Source organism: Zonotrichia albicollis, chromosome 8 (assembly GCF_047830755.1).
Source record: "Zonotrichia albicollis isolate bZonAlb1 chromosome 8, bZonAlb1.hap1, whole genome shotgun sequence".
Classification (NCBI taxonomy): Eukaryota; Metazoa; Chordata; class Aves; order Passeriformes; family Passerellidae; genus Zonotrichia; species Zonotrichia albicollis.
The window spans coordinates 2122789-2137184 of record NC_133826.1 but is presented as its reverse complement, the minus strand read 5'-3'; the positions used below and the strand labels follow the sequence as shown (position 1 = coordinate 2137184).

Below are 14396 nucleotides of genomic sequence, written 5' to 3'. Positions count from 1 at the left end.
GGGTGGGGACAGGCTGGGATGGAATTCCCAGATTTGCTGTGGCTGCCCCTGGATCCCTGGCACTGCCCAAGGCCAGGCTGGACAGGGCTTGGAGCAGCCTGGGATGGTGAAAGATGGGACTGGATGGGGTTTAAGGTCCCTTCCATCCCAAACCATTCCAGAGCCAGAAGTTGTCTGTGGGGTTTGCTCAGGAGAGCAAGCCCCGTGCTCCTGGGTGGCCAACAGGAGTTTGGTGAGTGCCAAGAGTGAAACTTGAACCCCAAAGGCTGGAATCCATGTGGCTGCAGCGTGTTCATCCCCTGGAGGGGCTGTGGAACCCTGGGAGAAGCTGCTGTGAGCAGATTCCAGGGCTCTCAGCGCAAGAGTTAAATCCTGATGCACTTTGTGCTGTGATTGTGTTTCAGATACTGACATGGTCATCATTTATCTCTCGGCTGGGATCACATCAAAAGAGTCCTCAGAAGATGATAAAAAAGCCACTCTGCGTGTCATCAACGAGGAGAACAGCTTCCTCAATAACTCAGTGATGATCCTCACTTATGCCCTCATGAATGGTGAGAGATGCTTCTGATTTCCAGGCCATAAAATTCCCTTCCTGGCACAGCACAGCTCCTTTATTAAACTCATCCCAGGGTAATTCCAGGCCTTACTGGGAGCAGTTTGTTCATGGATTTTTGGCACATTTAATCCAGAAGCTGCATCCAGATGTTGTTACTTTGGTGTTTATAGCTGTGCCACTCTATCTCTGTGTATCCCAGTGCAGCTGCAGAGATATAAAATATAGTGGCCTGGATTGTCCAGGCTGAGGTAAATTTGTTAATTATTGCAACGGCAAACCTTCCTGGGGGCATCCAGGGGCAGCAAGCTAGAACTAAGTGTGACTTCATCAGCCAGGGGGGGTGAATGGGAGATCAAACCAAGTCTGAAATGATAACCCAGCTTTGGTAACCTGGGAACCAACCTGAGAGTGAAGTTAAACATGAAGATCACCCACCCATTTTCCAAAAAAGCATTTTCAGCACGAAGGCAGTTTGTTGTATTACTGAAAATAGCCCAGGAAATGAATGCTCAACCCAATGTATGATTTGGTTGTAAATTTAAATGTTCATTTGAGACTGGGGCGTGCAAAAGGCTTTGATTTGTGTGCAGGAGTTGAGCCTGGGACTAGAGTTGAAGTGTGAAACTGGAATGGTTCAGCTGGAGAACAAAGGCTGTTATCTGCAGGGCTGAGGATTGCTCCTGGTCCTGCCTGTGGGCGAGCCACCCTGGAGAACAAAGAGCTGTCCTGTGGATTTATGGGGCACACTGCTCTTTGCTCCCCGGGCTTTGTTTAAAGGGGGGATGTGAACAGCATGGCAAATCTTCTGCACTGTGCAACAGCAGGGGAAAGGCAATCTCTTTAAATTTGGTGTTAGTAATTAATTTTCCTCAAACCAACCTTTAAGCACTTAAATAAGAATATGGAATTTTCAGTGCTGCGATACAGAGCGTGGATCATTCCTTTGGAGCAGGGGGCAGGAGCCTGGATGGGAATGGAGCTGTTTGACCAGTTTTCCTGTGTTCTGTGTCCCTGCAGAGGGGGTGACGGGGCTGAAGGAGCTGGCCTTCCTGCGGGACCTGGCTGAGCAGAACTCGGCCAAGTACGGCGTGCCCGACCGCAGCGCCCTGCCCGTCACCAAGGGCAGCATGATGGTCCTCAACCAGCTCAGCAACCTGGAGACCACCGTGGGCAGGTTCTACACCAACCTGCCCAACAGGATGATTGACGAGGCCGTGTTCAGCCTGCCCTTCTCGGATGAGATGGGGGATGGTGAGTGCTGCCCTTGGCTTTGGGGTAAAACCATCAGAGATCGGGCTCCCTTTGCTTTCATGTCCCCAGATACCCAGATATATGTAATCTGTGTCATAGCTGAGATGGAGGCAGTACAAATACACTCCGTTTCCAGAAGGCTTCAAACTGGTTTTTTTTATACATTCTTACAAAACTCAGATGTTTACACTTCACTCATTGGTCACAAGAGACAAGCAAAGTGCTCATTGGAATAGTTGCAGGTTTCTCTTATTTATCCTTCTCTCTCTTGGTTTCTATGCCAACAACCTTGGTAGGAAATTCTTTCAGGGGTGAACATGGATCCTCTCACCAAACTTCTCTCTGGCTCTCAGAAGTCACTGTAAAACCTCTTCCACAATCCTGCAAGATTTTGGTTCTAGGTGTGTTCCCAAGCCTCGTTGTCTGTAGCCTTTTCATCTGCAGAAGGTTTAGTTGTGAAAAAAGTGCTAACAAGACATGGAGTCAACAGATTTAGTTTGGATTCTTGTGGTGGAATTTGTTCCTCTGCATGAGTACACAGGAACAAATAATCCATAATTTAATCTGTGGAGAGAAGCAACTCATCCCAGCTGTTGCTTTACAAGGACAAAGTCATTTCCTTCTACTTCCATCTTATTTTTTAATGGCCTTAAATTCTTTAAGGAATTTAAGGAGAGTTAATTAAGGAATTTAAGTTAAGGAGTTAAAGGAGAGAATACTCTGTTGGCTTTTCACACAAATTTATTTTATATCTATAAGGAATCCGCTTGGAGACTGGCAACCTCTCAAACATTAATTGTGGTGTGCATTCTAATAAATTGATGAATAAATTGATGTGTTCTAATAAATTAATGAATATACTTCAGGTCACTATCAGGAACACAGGTTAATTAGAGAGAATTGCTGACAACAGGAACCCTGCTGAGCTTCCCTGGCCATATTCCAGCAAGGAATAGATACAAAATTTAATTGTGTAGCATCTCAAAATGCTCTGTTTCCTCTCAAAATAATGAACCAGATGAATTTTCTGATGGTTTGTGGTGTTTCTCTCCCTCCAAGGCCTGATAATGACTGTCAGTAAACCCTGCTACTTTGGGAACCTCCTGCTGGGAATTGTTGGAGTAGATGTCAACCTTGCCTATATCTTGGAAGATGTCACCTATTACCAGGACTCCCTGGGATCCTACACCTTCCTCATTGATAATAAAGGTAATTTTGACTCACATCATCTCCTCTAGTCCCACTGAGCTCGTGAGCCACCAATTCTGAATTCTCACATTTCTGAGTAATGAGTGATAATATTTATTAAAAATTTAATTGCACATTGTTGGTTAGTTTTGCCTGAATGTTGCTGGAGATTTTAGGTGGATCCATGACTTGAAAACTTCTGTCCTGGGGTTCTGATTTGGAAACTCTTGCTGTGGGGATTTCCTACACCTGTGACAGTCCGAGGTTTTCTGGGAAAGAGGGAAAACTGCTGTTAATGTGTGTGCCCAGCTCTTTCCCTCTGATCCAGCCTATTGTATTGCTGAATTTTTCAAGCTGCTTTTCATTTGCAACCCCTTTGATGACGAGGTCGTTTGGTCACTTGCCAAAATTCTATGTAATTACTGTATATTTGTTTTTCCCTCTAAAATACCTCTCCTGGGCTCAGTTTTGTAATGCATCCCGCGTTTGGGGCTGTGTGTTTGTTTTTTAGGGTACACTCTGATGCACCCCTCCCTGACCAGGCCCTACCTGCTGTCTGAGCCTCCCCTGCACACAGACATCATCCACTACGAGAACATTCCCAAGTTCGAGCTGGTGCGCCAGAACATCCTCAGGTAAGGACTGGATGCAGCACTGGGAGTATTTCTGCATTAATTTAAGAATATGTAAGGTAAAATTCCTTTTCCTACAATATCTGGATACTTGGATGGATTTTTTTCCCCCCATTAACAATTCTGGTTTGATTTTTCCTCCCAACTTTTTTCAGTTGTTGTTTGTTATGTGGTGTTTCCCAGCTGATCTGGGGAATATTCCTGCTAATCTCTCTCTTCCCTGTCAGGAAGATTTCCCACTATTTGGTCTGGGTTTTTTCTTTATCCTTTGCCTATTCTGAGAATTTTCAAGCTCAAAATGTGAGGGTGCATAAGTGCATTTGCAGCACACACATAGGCTTCCCTTCACCAAGCACAAATAACAGTTAATTCCTTCAATTCTTATGATAATTGTAGAAACACACAATAGAAGGATTTTGCTGAAGTCCTAACAGTTTTGCTCAGTGTTTAATAAACTGCTGGGTGTTTTATCTGCCCCTGCAGCATCCCCTTGGGCAGCCAGATCATCACAGTTCCTGTGAACTCCTCGCTGTCCTGGCACGTCAACAAGCTGAGGGAAATTGGGAAAGAAGCCTACAATGTCAGCTATGCCTGGAAAATGGTGAGGACAGCAAGTGTGGGGTGGCACAGAGGGAATTCATGAATTCATGGCTCTGCTGCTGTCCCTCCTTCAGTCTGGGAATGTCTGATCACTCATCTCAGCCCTGGGGTTAAAATGGAATCTGAGGTTAAACATAATCCAGGCGAATTCACCGATGCCAGCAAGAATTTGTGCCAACAAACTCAAGAAGGCACTTGTGGATCATTTCACATTATTAAGTTAAATCCAACCTAAAGGATTAAGCTGAGCAGTTTTAAGAGATTAAATCTGTCATTGTTTAACAGAAATTCACATAGGAAGGTGTCTGGAGTTGATATTTCTAAGATTGTAGCAATGCATTTAATACCAAACTCCCTTTGCAGAGCAGCTGGGACACTCCAAGGTTTGCTGCTCTGGTGTAATTTAGAGTCCTTAAAACACCCAAACCAGTAAAACATGTGGCACATGCAGCACACAATTGAGAGTGGAAATAATAAAATCTTGCATTTGAGAGTTAATTTGTCTGTGCTCTCCATAAAGGTAACACCAGTGTGTGTCCAGCAACTGGAAACCTGCAGCCTCTCCTCTGTTAGTGACAAAACATATCCATGAAACAGTGCTAGAATTAGAAATTATTGCTAATTGAGCAACAAAATGAAAGTCTTGTTTGGTTTTCAGGAAAAAAAATTACAGTGTTTTAATTATCTGTGTTAACTGTGGCAAAGTTTATTTTGTAGAACTCAGTGGTTCTGAGACAGAAATTCTGTTCACCCCCCTCACTTTGGTTCTGTTTGGTGACTGGCTGGTGTTTTGCAGGTGCAGGACACGTCCTTCATCCTGTGTGTGGTGGTGATCCAGCCAGAAATTCCCGTGAAGCAGCTGAAGAACCTCAACAGCGTCCCCAGCAGCAAGCTGCTCTACCACAGGCTGGACCTGCTGGGCCAGCCCAACGCCTGCCTGCACTTCAAGCAGCTGGCCACCCTGGGTAGGGCTCTGCCAGCCTGGCCTGGCCCCCTCAGCTGGGAAACACCTCCAGGAGCCACTCCCAGCTGTGCCCGATCCCCACCCTGTCCCCAGCCCAGAGCTCTGAGTGCCACCTCCAGGGATGGGCACCCGAACCCCCCTGGGCAGTTCCACCCTTTCCATGAGGAAATTCCTGCTGGTGCCCACTCTGAGCCACCCTGGCACTGTCACACCTCCTGTGTGTTTCTGTGGAGTGGCAGCTCAGTGCCACCTCCAGGGATGGGCACTCCAACCCTCCCTGGGCAGTTCCACCCTTTCCATGGGCACATTCCTGCTGGTGCCCAGCCTGAGCCACACTGGCACTGTCACAGCTCCTGTGTGTTTCTGTGGAGTGGCAGCTCAGTGATGCTCCAGGGATGGGCACTCCAACCCTCCCTGGGCAGTTCCACCCTTTCCATGGGCACATTCCTGCTGGTGCCCACTCTGAACCACCCTGGCACTGTCACAGCCCCTGTGTGTTTCTGTAGAGTGGCAGCTCAGTGCCACCTCCAGGGATGGGCACCCGAACCCCCCTGGGCACCCAACCCTCCCTGGGCAGTTCCAAAGCCTGACCACCCTTTCCATGAGGAAATTCCTGCTGGTGCCCAGCCTGAGCTCCCCTGGCACAGTCACAGCTCCTGTGTGTTTCTGTGGAGTGGCAGCTCAGTGATGCTCCAGGGATGGGCACTCCAACCCTCCCTGGGCAGTTCCACCCTTTCCATGGGCACATTCCTGCTGGTGCCCACTCTGAGCCACCCTGGCACTGTCACACCTCCTGTGTGTTTCTGTGGAGTGGCAGCTCAGTGCCACCTCCAGGGATGGGCACCCGACCCTCCCTGGGCAGTTCCACCCTTTCCATGAGGAAATTCCTGCTGGTGCCCACCCTGAGCCACCTTGGCACTGTCACAGCTCCTGTGTGTTTCTGTGGAGTGGCAGCTCAGTGATGCTCCAGGGATGGGCACCTTGGGCAGTTCCAATGCCTGAGCACCCTTTCCATGAGGAAATTCCTGCTGGTGCCCAGCCTGAGCCACCCTGGCACAGTCACAGCTCCTGTGTGTTTCTGTAGAGTGGCAGCTCGGTGCCACCTCCAGGGATGGGCACTCCAACCCTCCCTGGGCAGTTCCACTCTTTCCATGGGCACATTCCTGCTGATGTCCAACCTGAGCCACCCTGGCACAGTCACACCTCCTGTGTGTTTCTGTGGAGTGGCAGCTCAGTGATGCTCCAGGGATGGGCACCCAAACCTCCCTGGGCACCCAAACCTCCCTGGGCAGTTCCAAAGCCTGACCACCCATTCCATAAGGAAATTCCTGCTGGTGCCCACCCTGAGCCACCCTGGCACAGTCACAGCCCCTGTGTGTTTCTGTGGAGTGGCAGCTCAGTGCCACCTCCAGGGATGGGCACCTGAACCCCCCTGGGCAGTTCCACCCTTTCCATGGGCACATTCCTGCTGGTGCCCACTCTGAGCCACCCTGGCACTGTCACAGCCCCTGTGTGTTTCTGTGGAGTGTGGCAGCTCAAAGTGAAGCTCTTCTCACAAAACATGGGAAATACTCTTCCCTTGAGAAGGTTTTCTTTCCAAGGCTGGTGTTCTGATCAGCTTTTGCCTTCTCACAGCTCTCCTTGGTCCCAGTGGCCTGCTCAGTGCTGGGCTCCAGGATCACAGCAGAGCCTGAGCTGGGTCCCACAGGGATCGTGGAGCTCTGCAGGGAAGGGCCCACCCAGGGCTTGAATCCAGAACTTTGCTGCCATCAGCACCAGGTTTTAACCAACAGATTCACTTCCTGCAGGACGAATGAGTGAGGGGCTGCTCAGAGTAGGGGATGAATGCCCTGGGGGCCCAGCAGGGTCCCTGGCAGTGCAGTGGGAGCATGGAGGTTTCCCACCAAGCTCAACCCAGATCCTCTCCTGGCTCTGAAGCACCTCCCTGAGCAGTCCCAGAGTAGGATGAAGTCCCAGCCAGGTGTGCAGGGCTCTGCTGCTCTTTTGCCCTGGATTTGTGGGATTTTTCCACTGCCAGAAGCATTGAATGCCTTCAGAGGCAGAGGTTGGGCCTGCTGGGGACAAGGAGAGCTTCAGTGCTCTGGTGTTTGCAGACCCTCCTCCCCTGTTCAAAACTCTCAGGTGTGGATAGGCTAAAGTGGTTCTGCTCTTCCTGACTGATTTCAGACATTGCTGGGAAAAAGGGGGAATCTCCATGGCAGTTCCAGTGCCTGGGAAGGATGGAGAACTTAAAACCCAGAAAATATCCCAAGAACAGAGGGGTTTTACATAAACATCCTGCACTGCAAGCTGTCATATTTAGGTATAGCCTTGGGAGGTCCCTCAAATCTGTACTGTAAGAAATTCTGAATTAAATACTTCTGCTTGTAGCAGGGTTTGAAGGTCTCATGGTGAATAAGGGACACAATTGTGGATTTTTCTTAGCTCCTTGGAGCCCTGCAGAATAGCTCGGTGAGATCAGACTGGAAGAGGGACCTTACAAACCTGTGGAAATTGCTTTGCCAGTTGTTTAAAACACAGGGATTTTTTTGTTGTTGTTGTTGTTTAATGTGCTGCCTAATCTTGATTATCTTATATCCAGAAAGATACAAATGGAGAATATCCCAAAAATGCAGTACTAAGCTGTCAAGTGGAAAAACTTCATGCAAAGCAAAATCAGAATATTTGCTCTGGGAAGCAGATGAGGGGCTGGAGTAGAAGTTGGGAAGTGGGGACTGCAGCACATGTGTGGGGATGTGTTTGAGAGGAATGTGACTAAAAGCAGAACACTTCACATTCTGCACTGCAGCTTCTCCTCTGGACACCATTCCACACAGGGAATTTGGCTCCCATGGGTCACATCCTCAGAAAAGATCTTCTCAACCCTCAGCCCTGCATCATCATAATCACTTCTCTTTTTTAAAAAGGAAAAGCTGTCTGGTTTTGCAGATTTTGCATGATGAAAGTTTGCTTTTGAGTTTGTTCTGAAAGCCACTCCAGACAGCTGCACTTTTATTGGGGAGCTCCTCTTCTGCACTTGGGATTCTCCAGATGTTCATTCTCTGGAACTGAAAATGCTCATTTTCATTTTCCTCTGGGATATCTAACCTAAACAGGGTTACTTAATTTCTTCTTAAGCCCATCATCTTTTCTTGAGGGAAAACAGCTTCTGTAATCTCACAGAAAGCAGTAATTCAGAACTATTGAGGCTTTGGGAACAAAGGCATTAAATACCAAATGACACATGGAGATCAGAGGAGGGGGCTGATGCTGTGGCTTCTGTGTTTCGGGGCAAGAAAGGGAGGAATTAATGTTCAGCCTTAGTTTAGGATGAAACTCTGCTGGGAAGTGCTCTGGGTTGGGTGGAAAAATGGATGTTTGCCCTCCCTCCTAGTCCAGAGTGTCCTGCAGGAGCTGGGGGTGGTATTTGAGATGGAGACAATACAAATACACTCCATTTCCAGAAGGCTTCAAACTGTTTTTATTATAGTATGAATGCTTTTTATACATTCTTACAAAACTCATAAGTTTACAATTTAGTCATAGGTCACGAGAGACAAACAAAGTGCTCATTGGAATAGCTGCAGGTTTCTCTTATTTATCCTTCTTTCTTTCTGGGTTTCTATGTCAACAACCTTGTAGAAAATTCTTTCAGAGGTGAACATGGATCTTCTTATCAAACTTCCCTCTGGCTCACAGAAGTCACAGTGAAACCTGTTCCACATTTGGGCACTTTGTGTGCTGAGCTGTGTGAGAGCAGCAGGGTCATTTCTGCCCCGAGGACAGCAGGACAGGGCCCCTCCCATGGTACAACCTGCCACACGTGCAGCTCCCCACGCTGACATTGCTGGTGTTTGGTGTTTGCAGAGAGCCCCACGGTGATGCTGTCTGCAGGCAGCTTCTCCTCTCCCTACGAGCACCTGAGCCAGCCCGAGACCAAGCGGATGGTGGAGCACTACACGGCCTACCTGAGCGACAACACGCGCCTCATCGCCAACCCCGGCCTCAAGGTGGGCACAGCAATCCCACCTGGGGCTGCTCTGCCAGCCCCACATCCAGCACTTTGCACTGGGAGGGACCTTAAACCCCATCCCATCCCATCCCATCCCATCCCATCCCATCCCATCCCATCCCATCCCATCCCATCCATCCCACCCCACTCCATCCCATCCCATCCCATCCCATCCCATCCCATCCCATCCCATCCCATCCCATCCCATCCCACCCCATCCATCCCATCCCATCCCATCCCATCCCACCCCACCCCACCCCACCCCATCCCATCCCATCCCATCCCATCCCATCCCATCCCATCCCATCCCATCCCACCCCATCCATCCCACCCCATCCATCCCATCCCATCCCATCCCATCCCATCCCATCCCATCCCATCCCACCCCATCCATCCCACCCCATCCATCCCACCCCATCCCATCCCACCCCATCCATCCCATCCCATCCCATCCCATCCCATCCCATCCCATCCCATCCCATCCCATCCCATCCCATCCCATCCCATCCCACCCCATCCATCCCATCCCATCCCATCCCACCCCATCCCATCCCTGCCATGGCCAGCACCTTCCACTAGCCCACAGTGCTCCTGATGCCTTGGGATTTTGGCTTTTCTGTTTTTCTGTATTTGTGATCCTGCAGTTCTTTAGTGCACAACTCTAAACTCCATGTTCAGCGTGAGCTGCTGCTGCTGTCCCATTTTGGGCAGACACAACAATTCCTCCCCAGGCCTGGCAATCAGGGGCTCCTCACTGCCTCAGGCCCCAGAGAGGGAAACAAAAATCAGTTGAGGGGAGCAAACTTGGGGTGAATGACTTCATTACCTGAAGCTGAAATTGGGAGATTAACCCCCAATATGCAAATGGACCAAACTTATAAAAATATGAAAAATGTGACCCATGGTCCATTTTTGGCTGTAGCCCCTGGGGGGGGCTTTGTCTGCCCAAGATGTACCTGAAGGCCCTGAGAAATGGAAACAAAAGTGAGTTAGGGGGAGCAAACTTGGGGTAAATTACTTCATTACCTGAAGCTGTAACTGGGAGATTAACCCCAAATACACAAATGGGCCAAACTTATAAAAGTGTGAAAATTTCTGTCCCGTGGTCCATTTTGGGTGTAGCCTCTGGGGGCTTTGCCCAAAATGTACCTGAAGGCCCCTCAATAAACAGAACTGCTTTTTATTCCCCTGATTTTGTCTGCCCTGTGTTTTTAGGTAAGCCCCAAAATAAGCATCACTCCAGCCTGGCCTTGGGCACTTCTAGGCATCCAGGGGCAGCCACAGCTTCTCTTGACAACCTCACCCTCCCAGCCTGGAATTCCTTCCCAACATCTGATCTAACAGTGGAGAGAGGAGGGGGACAGAACTTTGCTGAAACAAACCCTTGAAAAGTTAAAGCCACGCTAAGTTCTTAGCAGAAACACCTTGGTGTTCCTAAGCATACAGCTGAGAAATCTCTATTTTCTGTGCGAGCAGCACAATATTTATATTAACTCCAAGTTAAGCAAAGCCACAGAGACAACACCCCCAACATTTCACTCTAATAATCTGCTTGGAATGTGTGGTGTGAGAAGCCTTGAACCAAGTAATTGAGCCGGGATGATCCCCGGTGGCTCTGGGGGAAGCTTTTATTATCTTGCCATGCAAGTGCTGCAGGAACCCTGCCAGCTCTGCCTTTGTTTTGCAGTTCTCTGTCAGGAATGAAGTGATGGCAACCAGTCACGGCACGGATGAATGGATGACCCAGATGGAGATCAGCGGCCTCAACAGTTACATTGTCAGGCGTTACATAGCAACCCCCAATGGGGTGCTGCGCATCTACCCCGGCTCCCTCATGGACAAAGCGTTTGATCCCACCAGGAGACAATGGTCAGTTTTTAGGGTCCCTTCAGCAAAGCTTTGAATCGTCTCCCAGGGCAAGGAGGGAAATGTTTAGAGTTGATTTTGTGGAGTTGATTTCGTTTTTGGAGTTGGTTTCGTAGCCTGAGGGTTGTTTGTTGTTTGTTTTTTTTTTTTAAATTTAGTTAAAAGTGTTTTCAGCATGGGGAAGAAACTCAGAGCCTAAACACAGTTCAAACTTTTTTTGGTTCTAATTTCAGGCCTTTTTATTTTGTGGTGTAGCTGGTGTTTCATAGCCCAGCTATGGCAGATGGGGACATAAATATTCAGAAAATGAGCATCCCCTTCAGGGATTAGCTAACTCAGGAGAGTTTGAGCTCCTTGGGCCCTTTTTGGTTGTTCATATCTGAGCCTTTTTGTTTGTTTACTGTGGCTTTCCTCACTGCTTTCAAGGAGGGATTAATTGTGCAGCAGCATCTGATTTGGGCAGAGGGCTGGGGACATTCCAGCTGGGAGCAGCTCTGGGTGTGCTCCGAAGGCTGGGATCCGTGGAAGGAGCCAGCCAGGTGCTGCCACACTGGGAAAGGCACAGATCCCAGCCCTGTGGCTCTGCAGGGCTCCTGGCAGCTCTCCTGCCCCGTTGCCCTGAGGTTTGGAGTGTTTTGGGAAGGAGGTGCAAGTGGGAATAAAGCAGAATTGGGTTAAGCTGCTTGTAGGTCAGTGCTCTGGGTAGGGAGAAGCAAAGCAGTCACTTTTTCTTACAGAAAAGTGTTGCCAAAAGTTTTATCAACTTTCCCATGACAGTTTTACCAACTCTGCTATGACTGTGACTTATTTTATGCTGATGGAAGTTTTAAGAGGTTGTAATTTATACTCACTGTCTGATATTTCTGAATTTTCCTGCCTCACTTCTGTTTTTTCTCCTCAGTTTGCAATGTAATCATTTTGCCAGGGCTGAGTTTGAGACTCTGCTGGCACCAAGTCCTGCATTGTTCTGGGGGAAAATGTCTGAAATTACATTAAATGTGTTCTGTGCAGAAGTAAACTGAGCTTTTTTAATGCAGCTGGATCTACTGGGGGACCATTTACTGAGCCAGTCTGGGTTAGTTTGGAGTCCCAGTTGTATTTAGGTACCTGTTTGATATTAAAAACCAATAATTTGGTGCCTGTTGTTCACAGTGGCCAAAATTCAGTGTTATTTTGGGAAAGTCAAGGATTCTGTCTTGAACTTACAGACTTTGGCAGGGATTGTGAGCATTTCTTTTGGCTTCCCTCAGGTACCTGCATGCAGTGGCCAATCCAGGACTCATCACCTTCACTGGGCCCTACCTGGACGTGGGAGGGGCTGGCTATGTGGTGACCATCAGCCACACTGTCCATTCCTCCAGGTGAGGGGCTCTGGGCCTTTGTTGCAGGCAGGAGGGCTCTGAGTTACCAGAGCTGGGTGGCTCTGGGTGCTCAAGAACTGAAAACCAGAGCTGCTCCTAAAGTGCTGCTGGTGAAATGTCATCTGAAAAAAATGGGGCATTGAAACACTGGGAGAAATCCAGTTTATAGGAATATATGAATTATGTGGCTTTATTGATAGAGGAGTATTAACAGCATATTTTAAAAGAAGGATTGATTGGTGGGAAAGTGCTCCTGGATGAACACGAGGTGGGATGTCCAAGAACTGGGAGGAGGAGAGGGATTGCTCTCCTGAGGCGCTTTGGGAATTGTGTTCCCTCTCTGCTGGAAGCTCAATCCTTCTCCATCAGGACTGCCAAGCTCCCCACCTCCTGGGGTCCCCCACATTCCACCTGGGGGGTTTTGAGGAGCAGGGAGTTGTTTGGAAGGGAACTGGAGCCACAAAGGGGGTTAAGGACAGAGCTGTCCCTACTCCAGGAATTGGGGAGCTCCTCTCCTGGGCTGCTTCAGTCCAGCACTTCTGGGCTTCCAAAGCCTGTGGAACTCCAAGAGCCCTTCCAGGATTGCTGGGAGCAGCAGGGCCAGGAGCTGGGCTGGACGATCCCTGTGGGTCCCTTCCAGCTCAGGATATTCCATGGTTCCATGAAATGACTTTTTCCTGGAGGACCAGGCTGTTGCTGTTCCAGCTCCCTCCTGGCCAGGCCCCAGGCTGAGGCCAGGTTTAGGGATGCAGGATGTTTAAAGGAGCCCAGTTTATAAAACATGGACCCAACCTTGCTGTCTGTCCTGAGCTCTCCCAAATTCCCAGAACAGCAGTTACCTGTTTTTTACAGTTTTCTCATGGAGTCTCCTCCAGGCTCGTTCCCCAGCAGCCCCCCAGTACCAGCAGTGCTGCAGTGGGACCCCAAAGGAGCAGGGATCAGGATGTGGCCCCTCACTCTGCCAGAGATTCCCCTGCTCTGGGTGGGATTTCCCAGCTCTGCACCTCTGCCTGTGTGTTCTGGCAGGAGCATTTTCAGCCCCAGCCCCTGCGTGGTGCTTCTCACCCAGGAATTCACTTTGGGGAAACACTTCTGTAAAGGAGAGAAGTGCAATTAATCAAACCTCTGATTTTTATCTAGCGAGGGATGGTTTACTCAGCTCTAAGAACTTAAAGCTCCTGTGGGTTATTAGAACATGATTAAGGAGCAGTTAAACAAAGTTTGGCAGATGTGAGTGTGATTCCTGGGTAAATATGACCTCTGAAGCTCACAGTCACATGTGGTTATAATCCCCAAAGAGGCCTGAGCTCCAAATCCAGAGGGGTGGGGAGGAATCTGTGGAGTTAAGAGGAATTTTGGCATTAGGGACTGCTGGGAGGGTTTAAATACCCACATCAGGGCAGCCAGAGCTGACACCTCTCATTCCCATTTTATGTGGATCTTATTCCTTTTTATGGAGGCTGGGAAGAGAAGATTTATGCCTGATGTGGTTTAATGCAGTTGGCATCAGCAAAGCAGGAGGATTTAATGCTTGAAAATGAAGCTAAAATATTTACAACATCCTAATGGCTTTATGTCTGTTAGGACAGAGCAGAACTTCAGAGCCTGATGCCTTGTCACACATGAAATGTGTCTGTGCTGCTTCACTGCCATCCTTCCCTTCCTCCTCCAGGAAATGTGAACAATAAATCAAATGCAGGTTTTTAAAAATCTGTGTTTATCTGGCTACAAATGAGATTTGACTGCATCTCCAGTGCACCTCTCTGGAAAGCAAACAAACCTGAGCCCAGCAAACAGGGCTGGGTTTCCATGGAGCAGGGGTGGCCAGAGCTGTTTGTGCAGCCCAGCTGGGCCTTGCAGCATCTTTTTTTTTTTTTTTTTTTTTTTTTCTTTTTCTAAACATTTTCATTCCTGTCTTCAGAGACTGAATAAAGGAGAAAAGTGAATTTTGAGGTGTAAGGTG

At 48.7% G+C, this 14396-nt stretch overlaps 1 protein-coding gene across 3 annotated transcripts in view; it reads left to right on the top strand.

Moving 5' to 3' along the window:
• CACHD1 (cache domain containing 1) overlaps nucleotides 1-14396 on the top strand; it is a 95564-nt gene that overhangs the window by 67055 nt on the left and 14113 nt on the right. For all 3 annotated transcript variants that reach the window (XM_074545628.1, XM_074545626.1, XM_074545627.1), the window contains exons 8-16: nucleotides 405-554; nucleotides 1577-1810; nucleotides 2870-3019; nucleotides 3510-3633; nucleotides 4114-4231; nucleotides 5027-5195; nucleotides 9062-9204; nucleotides 10894-11075; nucleotides 12323-12433. In XM_074545628.1, the coding sequence (XP_074401729.1) occupies nucleotides 405-554; nucleotides 1577-1810; nucleotides 2870-3019; nucleotides 3510-3633; nucleotides 4114-4231; nucleotides 5027-5195; nucleotides 9062-9204; nucleotides 10894-11075; nucleotides 12323-12433 (1381 nt within the window). The remainder of the gene's footprint in view (nucleotides 1-404; nucleotides 555-1576; nucleotides 1811-2869; nucleotides 3020-3509; nucleotides 3634-4113; nucleotides 4232-5026; nucleotides 5196-9061; nucleotides 9205-10893; nucleotides 11076-12322; nucleotides 12434-14396) is intronic.